Below are 14913 nucleotides of genomic sequence, written 5' to 3'. Positions count from 1 at the left end.
ATCGAGAAGATAACCAATTAAATCCCTCGATTAAATTATGCGCAACTAAGTTGCGAGCCCGTGCGAAGCGAAAACAAAAGATTGTGCATGGTCAAGGCCAATTTAACATCAATTGCGACAACATTGTCCTCGCTTTTGAAAGTTCTACGGTTTCATAACCAGTCCCTCGATTAACTATGATCCAATAAACTAATGTGCTCTCTCAAGTGTTCTCTCTTCCTCCGAATCGACACTTACAATATCGGCGGAAGTGACCGTCCAGCCCACTTTGTCAGCCACAAGATCAAACAACCTCTGAAACCGCGCAACGTCAAGCCGTCTATTTTCAACCAACAATCCCTTGTTTATCAATTTAAACGTGACATGTGTGATGCAAGTTATGTTGGTTACACGCGGCGGCATTTGCATCAACGCGTATACGAGCACAACAATGCGTCTTCCTCTATTGGAAAACATTTCCGTGTTAAACATTCTCATGTGCCCAATGATCTTACCAAGATTTTACCATCCTAAAAAAGTGCAAGAAGTTTGACTGTCTCATTTATGAAATGTTTTTTTTATTTTTATTAATGAACTGAGACCAAGTATCCATGTACAGTCAGACTCGATTCGTGCGAAAGTTTTTTAATCATTTTTAATTATGTTATTTTTACATGTTTTTTAACACCCCTTTTTCACATTTTCAGAATTTACATACTTTTACTTCTTTGTTTTATATTTATACTTATGTAAAAATCTTTATCTTCACTTTTGGCTTGAAAATGATATCATTTCGGTCGAAACGTCGCGCGGTGTTACCTTTATATTTTACTTCACATTGCTTTCAAAAACCTTTACTTGTAAGCACCTATTATTCCCCCCCCCCCCCCCAAAAAAAAAAAGGAAAATTCTTAAAGGATCTGCTATGAAAGGTTCTATACAGTCATGTTTTCACACAGGAAGGGAATCAGTGTTGCCTGTCACCCCTTAAGTTACTTATCTTAAAAACATATATTTCACGCAACCTCGTTCCCAGGGTCTCTTTGTCTTTGCCCTCTCAACGACAATGGAGACACTGGGAACGAGGTTGATATTTCGCGTACTTGTACTTGTATTTATTTAACTCTAAAAGTTCCGTACTCTTAACCTCAACTATCCCAAAAAGGTAACAAAAATATTAATGCTTATTTCCCTGATGAACTGAGCAGATCTTGAAAAGCACCATGGTGTTGAATTTGGAGCTGTGAGTGTGAACAAAGGCTCTCCACTTGGCCAGTTCATAATTGCTCTTTGGCGTTTGCAAAGAGATTCCAATAGACCTTTTCGGCTTGTACATTTTGTTTTCCCAATACAGATCATGAACAAAGCAAAGGACCAAGCCTCCTGAGTATTATCACATGATCTGTATTGGGAAAACAAAATCTAGAAGCCGAAAAGGTCTATTCGCGGACACTTTTCCACGCGTGGAGCTGTCACTTCGCCTCAGAGCACTTTGGTTTTGATGATATGATGATGTCACGGACTCCCTGGGATCTCACTGGGACAAGTAATGGCGGTCGCTCGTTCACGAAAACCCGACCTATCCAATCGAACAGTTCGGCAATCGAACCCAATCGCACACTAATCGTTCGATTGCTGAACTCAATCGAACGTAATCGAACTCACAATAAAATTTTGCCAATCGAACACAATCGAACGTTCGATTACCGAACGATTGGTAATCGAACCCAATCGAACGTTCGATTACCGAACAATTGGTATAATTGAACGTTCGATTAACGAACGCCGCATATTGCTGTTACGTTGGCGACTGCTCTCCTCGTCTCCACGTCACTCTTGGCCACTCTGGAGAACCTGGAGAGAGCAATGGCTGCAGCGAGGTCCCTTCTGCTTATTATAATACTAATTTTAAACACAACTGCCTGTGTTGCTGTTGTTGAAATGGTGGGATTTTTCTCTGTTGAGAAGCATTTCCTTTTAACAGTCACAGTACCTTAACAGTCATCAAAATTGCCTTTTATTATTATTTTTTTGTTCGAACATTGACATTCTTGCAGTATGATGTTCAGTTCCTGTTTATTCAATAAAACCTGACAATGATTATATTCCACGTGTTTTACTCAGTTTGAGGCGTCAAGGAACAATTGCATTGGATTAGTTCGATTTTGTTCGATTTTGTTCGATTATATTGGTTCCATTGGTTCGAAAATCGAACTCACAGCAAAAGGGGTGTTCGATTTTGTTCGATTGCCGAACCCAATCCAACGATTGGAGTTCGATTGGGTTCGATTGGTCTTTTGTTCGGTTTTGTTCGATTGGATAGGTCGGGCGAAAAGCATGCATCGAAAAAGCGCACTTCCATTTGGAATTTCCAATTCAAATTTGGCAGACGTAATTATTGGCCTTCAAAGGTCACGAAAAGCAAAAAACAAGAAAAAGTCAAAATTTCCTCTCAGTAGCATTTTTATATTTTAATTATTTTAATGTACTTGAAACTCCCGGAATTTCTAATACCAACTTTTTCTAATACCTGAAAGTCGTAAAGTCGCCTTTACTAATGCACCCTTGTGCCATGCAGAGATATGGAGAGCATTAAATGAGCGGGAATTTATCAAATAGTGTCCCAGAGCTTGATAGAAGGTGTCTTAGGTATTGCGCTGATTATTGTTTAGGGCCTGTTCATATGAGCCCGGCTGGCCAGGGCTGGCCTGGTTTCCGAGATGTTGCTTCGCATCTAAATCCTTTGTAAAATCTTCGATATGTTCGCATGAGAAGGCGGGTTGGCTCGGTGGCCGAGACCTCGGTAGCGGGCCGAAAATTTTGTTATATGAACTCTTCATCGCGGTAAACGGACATTACCGAGTTTTTACTTCTTTCAGTTTCTTCGATAATGAACCTTAGATTGGTTTCATTTGATAATTATCGTAAAGTCAAAATTAATTTGAGGTTGCTTAAACAAAGAAAATCGCCACGCTTGGTCGTTACATTTCAGACCTGAATGGCCGCGTCACAATTTTTTCAAAATTTTCATCTCGGAAAACGGGCTTAAAGTCGCCATAAAAAACAGAAACCAGTCTCATCTCGGTAACCGATCCATCTCGGTCAACCGGGGTCATGTGAAGAGCCCCATTGATAATTGTATGATAATATTGTCAAATTACTGTGGATATGCATGTATCAGTCCACTAGGCAATTTGACAATGGTTCGACCAAAGTTATTATCAACAAAAGGACTGAAGCAGATGCTACATTGTACTTTGTTTAGAGCAGGTATTCGTCACATTCTTAATTTTTCCAAACAAAAAAAAGCAAATTAGTTATCCTAGGTAGGGTCACAGATTACCAAGTACGTTGCTATGTTTTTATCTCCGTTCAATTTAAGGAAACCTTGCATTCAAAGAGCCAGTATCTCCTTCAGCATCTCTTCTTCGAGCTGACTATGTAGTAGATGGACTCCTCGAGACTCGGAGCCATTATTTGGACTTCTGGCAAGTTGACTTGGGAAGGAGGGTACCAGTGAAAGAAGTGTACTACTATTCTTATGATCAATTCGTGGTCAGAGTAGGTAAGGTGGATAAAAACATAGATGTTTACCTTTTCTGTTCTCAGCTGACAACGAAAAGGAGGAAATACATTTGCACTGTGACCATTCCTTTCATGAAAGATTCAAGCAGAGAGATGTCAATTTCTTGTTTTCTTGTAAACCATGGTGATATTTAGTATATAACGTAATTTTCTTGGTAGAATTTTTTAAACGATTCTCCTTTCTTTATTTGTATCCCTATTTTCTAAAGAAAACATGGAACTTAATTTTAAAATAAAAAACAAAGATCAGAGATGGGCACCCATGCAGTTGTTCAAAGGCCAGATAGCTTTGTCCGGTGTGTGCTTGTGCAAATGTGACAAAATATCAAGATTGCCAATTTTACGTGTCAACTATACAGTTATAAATCAAGTTTCTTAGATTCATATCAAATTGTCAGATATTTATGTCAAACGATATGTTTATACATCAAGTTCATATCAAGTTCCCAGATATTCATGTCAAAACATCTTTCCCTTACCATTGCATCTATGCCTGCATCAAGCCGACTCTTTCGTTCTTGGGAAAAAAAAATCCTGTCAAGTTTTATAAATCAAGAAAGCCTGGTGCTGAGCATTTCAAAAAGGAAGAGAAAGTCTGAGAACCAGCTGTACAATAAACAACATGGCGAATCTTGTGTGTGTGTGTGTGTTCACAATGCACCGAAGAGCAGAGTAGTACGTACGTAGGACCGTTACGAGTATCAACGCTGCATCATCGAAATACGCCTTCACCAGGTGCCTCTCAGTTATGACGCCATTGAGCAGCTGATGAAAGCCCTCAAGACAAATCTCGGTGTACTGCCTGTGCCATAACATCCTGGAAAGTGACATCGAGAACAGTACAGCAGGTTCAAACGGCTTCTTTATAGCCCACAGTTTAGTGGCTGCGATTTGGATGGTGGAGTATTGTAGGTATGAATGTGTGATGTTTTAGTAAATAGTTTCACAATGTTGATTGGGGGCTCACTCTGATTGTGCACATCAAACATTAATTTGCTTACGACTTCATAATATAGGAAAGTAACAGGCAGAATTTGTGCTTTGACAAATAAAGGGATGGCATGTTCTCTTCGATCGGCAAAATAGATTAAGCGCAGCACTGGCTTTTGAAGAACCAAGATTTTGTTTAAATAAGCATTGGACGCAATCATGATGCTATGATTTTACTTATTTTTATGATAACAGAATCAACATGGCTTTTCCATATTTTTGACAAATTTTGATCGATTAAAACACCTAGGTATTAAACTGAGTCTTTTGCTTGTTTCACAATCTAAAATACTTACATAGGGACAAAAATGCATTTTTTTCTGACAAGGACGAAAAATTGCAAAAATTAGATTTTTTTGTATTCAATGTCAACTTATTTGTAGTCAACCAATCATGTACGTTATTTAACTCTGCATTAACAATTTGTTCGACTGCCTCGAGATTCTTATCAGCATAAAGTATATTAGTTTCATCTGCGAAGAGATAAAATTTTAGTTTATTGGAACTAGCACTGAGGTGAATGTTATTTATGTATTTAAAGTAAAAATAGAAGAGGTCCTAGGACCGGTCCCTGGGACACACCACAGGGAGAAATAAGTTTTGTTGATAAATACTCTCCAATTTGAATTGTTTGCATTCTATTTTTTAGATGTGATTGAAACCAATCATTTATCAATCCCCAGAAACCGTAATAGTCCAATTTATCAAGTAATATAATTTTGACCATATCGGATACCTTTTTTAGGTCAATGAAGACATCGCATGAGAAGTAAGGTTTATCCATATTGCTCAGTATTGCTTCGACAATATCAAGTATTGCATGCTCTGTGGAATGTGATTTGCAAAAGCCATACTGTGAGGAGTACATCAGATTATCTTTGTCAATAAATTCCTTCATCCGGTAATATTAATAGTTTTTCAAGAATCCTATTAAAATTAGACAAAAGAGATATTGGTCAATAATTCACTTATGTCCAGGTTTGACCCTAATTAGATGCACGCGGGTTTCAATAAGCGTCACGAAGTGTCCTCTTGCTTTTCTCGCCACCTTCAAGATCACTCGTGTATCGAAATGCAGACAATTAACGTCAAAAAGTTTCCCCCAAATGCTGCTCTTTAAGTAGAGATTAACTGCTGCAGTAACGCAAAGCTAAAAATAATGCTAACCTTTACCCTTACCTTATTGTTGAAAATAGGCAGCAAATGCTTAGACTTAAAGGGACACTTCGTGTTGCATGTCAAAATCGGGCGTGCATTTAATTAGGGTCAACCTGGATAATTATATCTATAGGCACCAACCAAGGAAAACTTAAATACACAAAATCACGAAATAAATACAAAACCAAACAAATGGCTAATAACGCAGGGATGGGGAGGGCAAAAAGATTTCTGATCTTATTTTAGTACAATTAAAAAGTAACAGTCTATTAGATTTGTAAGGAGCATAACATGACGTTACGAGCAAATTTTCAACTTTGTATTTATAATTGATTCTAGTACCTAATAAATTTGGTTAGTGCAAGTGAACTGTTGTTTAGTTTACTTACATACACATAGAATTTCATGAAAAGGAGGGTGTAATTGAATTCTCTCACTGGCTTCATGTATGTTGGATGCTTAAAGGTGGCGAAAGGCATTTCTTTTGTATCTGGTTGAAAGTTGAAACCGTGCTGTGTTACACCAATTAATGACTTTGCATGCGAAGGTTTTGGTAAATTCGCAGTCGATAAAGGTGTGATTTATGGAGTCTGGCTCACCACAGTAGATGCATTCACCGTCTGTACTTATCCTATACTTGCAAAGTTCTTTCTATGTATTAAAAATCCTGGGGATAAATTTGAATTGAAATTCTTGCAACCTATTTCCTTTGCATGTTTTTGAGGCCATTTTAAAAGCATCTGTCCAGATCTCAGTATCTATTGAAATACATGTGTCTCTTTCCAATCTTTCCGGTCCAGTATGGGGTGATTCGTATTTTTTAACGAGAAGTAGGCGATAATAGTCTCTTGCCCTGTATGTTTCAAAATTGATTTGACTTGTTTTGTTCAGTAAAAGTATTTCCAGTTTTCTCCGTAATTGAAGCTCGAATTGTACCCTAGGGCTCGCGCTGTGTTCTTCAAACGCACAGGGATTGCATGCACTCAAGATTTGATAGAAATGGAGAAAGTTTGTGTTACAATGGTATTTGGCTTGAAATTCTTGAAAAGTTAGGTATTGGCTGTTTTCATTAAAAAGCTGTTGGATCGTGTGGATACCCTTGACAAACCATTCCCTTATAAATAACGGTTTCCCATCAACTATGATGTCTTTGTTATTAAAGAGGATGGTGTCGATTCCTTGATCATAATTTTACAGAGTGTTGATTTCATCAAATGCAATAAGTATGTCTAGCTATAGAATGTCGGAATGTGCGTTAGATATTTGACATCATAGTTACATCGAAGCAGGAAATTAAGACCTCCATGTTTGTTAAAAAAAGGAGTCCGGTACTACTTTCCAATTGCAGTAATCTCTAAAAGAAGTCTTTTGATCCACGCAAGTCTAAGCGATTTTATTGTAAGTTCGATGTCAACCATCCGTAGGCCCCTTCTGGAAAGGTCTTGATACATACTAGTGCGTTTTATTTTGTCTTTCTTATTTTTCCAAAGGAACCGAATCATTTTATCTTTTACCATTGACACTATTTCCTTAGGGACGTTAACATTGGAAATTGAGTATATTTAGCTAGACAACCCCAAAGATTTAATTATAAATACTTTTCCGTAGAGCGTTAATCCTCTCGATTTCCAAATGTCTAAATTGGTCTGTAGTTTTTGTTCTTTCAAATTAAAGTTCATCTGGCTGTTACCTCTTTCATCATAGGAAACGTAACCAGTCCGTTGCAAAGCCGTTGTTCAAAGCTGCGCTTTCTATGTTCATGTAGAAAATCTCGATCCATTTACCATTCCAGGGAGTCAAAAGCTTTCTTAAAATCAACTGATATTAATATACCTGAGTAGTATAGGAGTTGGGGGTATGAACACATTTTTTGCAAAAATGTTCTCATACCAACCCAACTCCATACTACTTTCCATTTAATGGCTACCAATTATTGATCTCGTATTTATGATCTCATATTTTGGAAATCTATATGTTTTTAAAATAATATTTCATGTAATAGTATAATGATAATAGTATAATGAGTTGTAAAGAATTTCATGAAGAACTTTCACATTTTGAAGAAATATTTTGCCCATTTTGTAATAAGCAAATCTCGAAACATACGAAAGAAATTGAGCAATGCTGCAGTCAACCTGATATAGTGAATGATAACAATATGTTAGTTTGTAAAAAATGTGGGACAGTTAATGGCTATAAACCACTTATAGAATTTGTTGATTTTCACTCAAATAAGCATAGATTCCATCGTAAAAGTGTTTACCAAAGAAAATATCATATTGAAAACATAATCAACAACATTGCTGTAAAAAATGGTTTTCAGATAACCGTGAAAAATAGAGATAATATATTGAGAATTTTTGATGAAATTGGTGAGGTAGTAAAATCTGTGAATATAGACAGAAAGCGTATGATTAACATAAATTTCATTTTGAAACAAATATTTAAAATGCTTGATCTTCCTTTTGAAAAGGCCAAGACGAGTAAATCCAAAAAGACACTTCAATCATATGAACAATATTGGAAGGACATAAAGACACTGATAATCGATGAAATAAACACAATAGTTAAGGAATGAATTTGTCATTGTATTTAGCGTAGAACTTATCAACACTAGGACCAACATCAGTCACAAAATCATCTACATTTTTTAATTCTGTGTGAAACGATGGTTGAAAATCACCGCTTCTCAACATGTCTTTTATTGAATTCAATAGATGTTGATAACTTTGGTATGCATATGTGCAATTTTGTATTTTAAGATCCAGTGATTGGAAATCCATGTAAGACTTGATTTACAAAGCACAAGTGCTTATTGCTACAAGAGCTATACCTCCTGTCACCACAGCCGAAACCAAACCACCTGCTCCAGTTAGAACAGAAATACTATTACCTATCAATTTAAATCTTTTGAACCGTTTTACAGCCTGCTTAAAAGCCCAGCATTTTCTGTGATATGTTTTATAATAGCTCTTTAGTTCATCAACCTGATCTTCAGTCAGTGAATCTGAAATGTGATTCCAGTCAAATAATTTTTTTCGTTTGTCAGTCATAATTATAGTTTAGATTGTTAAACGTCTGCATAAACAATATAGTATACCACTGACTTGACCACAAAAAGGTGATCTTTTAAACAGTTTAGTTGTGTATTTTTCTGAAATAGCATAAGTGTAACCTGTACCGAGCTTATGGTGGTCATAAAACCTCCCGGAAGCATCATGTAATACACTATGTGAATTTAATATATTAATCCAACCGAAGATCTTTTCAAGTAACCATGTTAGGCAGCCACTACCTGATCCAAGAAGACCTATTTCACCATTATTGAGTTCAAGAATATCATTGATAGATATATCTCTTTCGAGATGATAAAAATGCAGGTATCTATAAACAAGTGCTGATTTTAATATTTTATCGTCAATGTCTGGATGTTTTTCCTTTGTTTTTTCAAAATTGTATGTCACATATTCAAGCAATAAATTCATATACATGTATACATTACGTTACATTGTATCGTTGCATGAGTACCATCTAATTATTTCACATAGAGTGTCATATATATATACATCATATCATTTAATTGAATGTTTTGTGTTTAATCTCGAATTTGAACACTTTAACAATATTGTCTCCAAATTGTATACGTATGTTGTCTACATTTTTGAATCGTCGATTGATATTTACTGTTATGATTTTATTGGTTGAAAAATCCAGGTTATAAGTGAATATTTTATCCCCCTGGATGATCAGTATATGATTGCTTGATGATGAATAATTGGATTGAGCAATAATCTTTATTGAAATGATATGTATTGAATCAAAATTTAGAATCGACAAAATTGGATTTTGAAATTCACATCTGACTGATGATGTTAATGTACTGCCCCAGATGTATGATGGTAAAATACTGTCACTTATTGATGCAGACAAACCTAAAATCTTATTACCATTCATTTCTATGGGTACATGCATTTGAAATTTATTCTTTGCAACCTCATACGCCTTTTCATAATCATAGATCGTGAAATCGAGATCGTTTTTAGCTTCACCTTTAATGCCATAAATCACAACGTATAAAGGCAATAGACTAGGGCTAAGGTTGTCATAAACAGATTGAACATTAACATACAACCTTCTTTGGATTTGTTTAGAAGTACCATCAGGACTCAAATTCAATATACTGCGAAAATATTTGTAATCGGAATTTATTCTTATTGTGTTGTAATTGTCGATGTTCATGTTCAGTCTTTCAAATTGTATATTGAATCTGTTGAACTCTGTGTCATGTCTACCATCTTTTTCGAAATAGACTTCAACACACACTGTATAATTGTCGCTGAAATCATCACCTATCATCTTGAATAAATTAAAATCAAACCGTCCTTTAAACAGACTAGAACCGTCATTAGTTTTTTGAACTTTCATAGTAAACGCCTTCTTGTTCGTTTTATGAGGCGAGTCATTATAGGTGTTTAAATTAACATCCTGAATACCGAAATCTTCTGTAAATTCTCGATTATCCATTGCATAGGCTAAGACGTTTTTGCGGTTTTCGTCTGTGCTTATATGACTCTCAGCTATTTTTTGGTCAGTATATTTGTTATTATTGGTACTTATAGTTGAAAAAGCATCATTCACTTGCTTCAAAGTTATGGCATCTTGATTATGTGTAGCGTTTCCGAGATTTATTATTCGTTGATTGTTCATGTTTAGATTTGAAGTCATATTGTTGCTTCCATCCAATTTTAAACATCTTGAGAATTGATTATCGACATAAGCTTTGTTAGTCACATCTCTAGTACCAGTTGGTTGTCCGCAATTTATTATTTTATTCAAAGACAAATTCAGATCAGCCAACATTTCTTGAGTACCATTTCGTAACACAACCTGATTGACATTTGGTTTGGCGGCTAATGCAGTATCAATGTATCCTTTATTCACTAAATCAGTTGATTGTGTACCATTGCCAACCTTCGTAATTTTATTGTCACCAAAGTCAAAATCACCAGTCACAGAAACTGTCCCATCTCTTTTTACATAATTTCCCAATCTCAAGTTTGTGGTATGTGTTTCAAGATATTGCTTATTCACAGCGTCCGTGTTCCCTGTTGGGTTGGCTACATTAATAACCCGTTTATTTAACATATCAATTGTCGCATTGTCTTTACGCAGATGTCTTGCTTCTGTCACCAAGCCTGTGATTAGTTGATCATTGTTGGTATAACTACCTAAATTATATAGACGATTCCCTTTGCAATCTATTGCTTTGTTAGCAGCAAGATTGAAATATTCTCGATTGAAATGTTGTATATTCATGGCGTCTTTGCTGTTAACTCTTGGATCATTCATGTTTTCAACTCTAAAATTTCCCATCTGAATGTTAGCTTGCATCGGTTGTGTGCCATTTAAGAGAAGAACTTGTTTTTTATTTACTGCGTCTTTATCGTCGGTGCCATCTTTCATGCCAGTTATTTTTTGATCTTGCATATCAATTGGATTTTGTGCTTCTATATTCCCAGTGTTAGTATTTAAATCGATATAAAATGTATGTAGATGTAAACTGCTGACAGCATCGCTTCGACCGTGCCGAGCGGGCGCTATATTTTCAATCCTTCTGTTATCCATATTGAGAGCTCCAGTCATTACACTGCTTCCATCCAATTTTAATGTCTTAGAAACCTCAGCATCAACATAACTCTTAGTGGTTGCATCGTCATTTGTTTGTGGTGAAGCAACATTTCTCAATTTTTTATTTTGAATGTCATAATCACCATCATCAGTAAGTTTAAAACCAACACCAGGCAATCCTTTTACTATTTCAACGATTTTGCCATGCGATATTGTTTCTCCAGGTAATTTACCATTAGAATAGCTCATATATAATTGAGTTATATAATTGATTCATATTTTTTCATCAAAATTCTTCTTCGCTTGTTTCTTTGGTTTGTCAATATATATGAAGCTGTAAGGGTCACCAGTTGCTTTTTCGTATAATTGTTCTGATACATTGTTTTCACGACATATGAGACTTTTTTCATTAGTACACGGCAAATCATAAATGGCAAAATGTGAGCAGTTTAATCTAATATCTTTTGGTGTCTTATAGTAGCTTTGACTCAAATATATGACACAGCAGTTTTTATGTCTCCCCTGAATAAAATAGTCAACTAATGGCTTTTGGTTTCTATCACATACAAAATCGTCAAATACTACCAATTTCTGATTTTCACTGTCAAGATCGTTTACAGGAATGATTTTATCATTGCTTGCTTCAATAACATCATAACCAGCCTCATCACTTATTGGCTTGAACTTATCCATGAGATTCTGATACTTTGACTGCTCTAAGTTTTTTGCATAAAGGTATATTTTATCAAAGTACAACAAATTGTAAATCATATGCATCAGTGTATTTGTTTTTCCCGAACCGCTGGGTGCGCAAATGAGCATGCGGAAGCATCGATCAGGCATAAAATCATATAATTGTTCGAAATTGGATGTGACTTCATCGTCAGTATCATAATTTGGTATTTTCATTTTTATATTATATGGGTAAATGGTTTCAATAACATGGTGTTTAACATGGTGTTCAATATGGTGTTCAACACAGTGTAAAACGCTATTTTTTATATATAATTTCCATTTTTATGTAACGTAACAATATGACAATAAATGAGTTTACTTAAGTGGAAAGAACTCGCAATGAGTAAATCTGATTTAGGGGATAAGATCAATTATGTCCGTAATGCGATTAAAAAGCATGATAAAGATCAGCAGACCAGTCAACAGGGATTTTCAAAAGTATTCAAACCAATTACAAGTAAATTAAATGATGTTATTGATAGTAATCAGGTTTTAAGGTTGCCAAGGAAAAAACGGCCACTGAAGAAAGGAGAAGTTCCTGATTATGGTATTGATATAGAGGATGAAGTTCCAGATATGAATCTTGGTGAATTATTTGAACAACCTGTTTTGCCACGGCAAGAAAAACAACTGGTGCCAAAACCGCCAACATATGAAGAATCTTTACAAGATCTTCTGGAAGGAAAAAAAGAGATTCATGTTGATCCTAAGTACTTTCCTGAAGAACCAGAATTACCACCAGAATATGATGAAGACGATGAGATACATTATGGAATAGATGATAAAGATATGGATGATGAGATATTAGGTGATCTTGGTCTTCAAAATTATGATTCAGTTGAAAAGGTAATGAATTAACAAGAAATGACTCAACGAAAGAACAAAAAATATCTCAATAAGATTGTCAATGATGCTAAATTTAAAAGAAATCAATTGAAAGCCTACAAAGGAAACGTTACAAAGCAATACAAAAGTGGGAATATAACGGAAGCTGATAGGCAAGAGGAAAACAAAAGAGTGGATCGCGCTATGAGAACTCTAAATTAATACATAAAACATTATCAAAATAAAATCGAAACAATAAAAGATTCTGGTAGGAAAAAACAAAAAGGTGGTAATGTGATATTTTTCAACAAACCGAAAGAACTCATAAAAAAATTGGATTTGATCATTGGTGAGATATTGGATGGTAATACAAGCATTGACATGCGAAATATGGGTGTTTCTATATTGCACACATTATTAAAAATGTCGACAATTAACAATTCACAATATGGTAAATTATACAAACAATACTTCAAAATTTAATGTAGCTTTATTGTATAATGCAACGAGAGATAGTTTTATCATCTTATAGTGTAAAAAATGAATCGGGTAACAAACCAAAAGATTTTACCACAAATTTCACCAGACCTATAATTTTAGACAACAATAAGCAATATGTCATTGGTCTGAATCGAGTCATTAACATGTCATTCACTTGGTTTAATGTTAATGCTGGATACAAAAATCAATTGATTAAATATAGCTAGATAATGGTTCAACTTTTAAAAACATTACACTTCCAGCCGGCATATGGAATTACACAGATTTCAACACATACATAAAAAATATAACAAAAACTGGTGATACGTATCCGATAACTCTTGAATTCGATGACACAACATTCAGGGTCACGGTTACATTAGCTGAAAATTACCAACTTGATTTAAGAGCAAGCAATTTCAATGAACTAATCGGTTTCGACAAAAAGATATTGGCCAGTGGAACGAATATTGGACCAAGATTGCCAAATCTCAGTCAAGACACAGACATACTCAATATTCATTGTGATTTAATTAACAAATCGCTTGTAGACGGCAAAGAAACAGACATCATTTATTCATTCTCAACCGGTGTACTAACTCCAAGTTACTCCTTCACCCTCGAACCACGACGAGTCACATTTAATCCAGTTAATAAAACTACAATTTCGTCAATCAAAATCTGGATAACCGATGGAAAAAGAAGATTAATGGATCTAAATGGAGCGGAGACAGCTTTTTCACTAATTTTAAAAAGCATAGAATAATATAACATAAAAGTATAAATGAAACCGTATGAATTCAAGAGGTTTTATCATCCAAAACTTGGTAGATTTGTTTTTCAACACAAAGGGTCTGGACTTATCGTTGATAATATTTTGAAACCGTTAAAGAGTGTGGCATCATCTGTTTTCAAGAAATTTGCTAAGCCAGTAGCAAAGAAGGCATTAGAATCAGGGGTTTCCCATGCAGGTGATCGTCTGGATAAGGCGACGGCAGAAAAGTCAGGAGACCTGATAATGAAAAAATTGGCAAATTTGAGAAAAGGAGCTACAACACAAAGGGTAATTGATCCATCCTCACCCATTAAACAGCAAGATGAAAGTACTGATATGATCCTCAATAGATTGATATCAGGATCAGGTACAAAAAGAAGGCGTAGAGTCTTCAAATAAATGACATGATAGCAAAATTATATAATATAATAGTATAAATGGCTTTTAGAACAAGCGAATTTTTACAAAAAAATGAGTTGGTGCGTTTCCAACTTGATGATGTAATTAGAGTCCCAGCCAATGGTCAACATCAGGAGAAAAATGGATATACATTTACATTCAATGATCGATCGATTTTTTACGATTGGTACAATGCTTATTTCGAGGTTCAGTTTCAGGTACAAAAACTGGCTGACGGTACAGCTTATGGTGCAGATCGTATAACAGTCATTAATGGATCTCATTCATTGATTGGTCATATGATGATAAAAAGCGCTGGTAAAATTGTGTACGACACGGACAATCTTCATAAGGTTGTT

General features: G+C 35.2%; 1 protein-coding gene across 1 annotated transcript in view; it reads left to right on the top strand.

Moving 5' to 3' along the window:
* The window catches only part of LOC137973807 (uncharacterized), a 176094-nt gene that overhangs the window by 44282 nt on the left and 116899 nt on the right, over positions 1-14913 (top strand). The window contains exon 3 of the mRNA XM_068820692.1: positions 3362-3544. Within this exon, the coding sequence (XP_068676793.1) occupies positions 3362-3544 (183 nt within the window). The remainder of the gene's footprint in view (positions 1-3361; positions 3545-14913) is intronic.

Source organism: Montipora foliosa, chromosome 10, assembly GCF_036669935.1.
Source record: "Montipora foliosa isolate CH-2021 chromosome 10, ASM3666993v2, whole genome shotgun sequence".
Taxonomy (NCBI): Eukaryota; Metazoa; Cnidaria; class Anthozoa; order Scleractinia; family Acroporidae; genus Montipora; species Montipora foliosa.
This window is presented reverse-complemented; position numbering and strand designations above follow the sequence as displayed.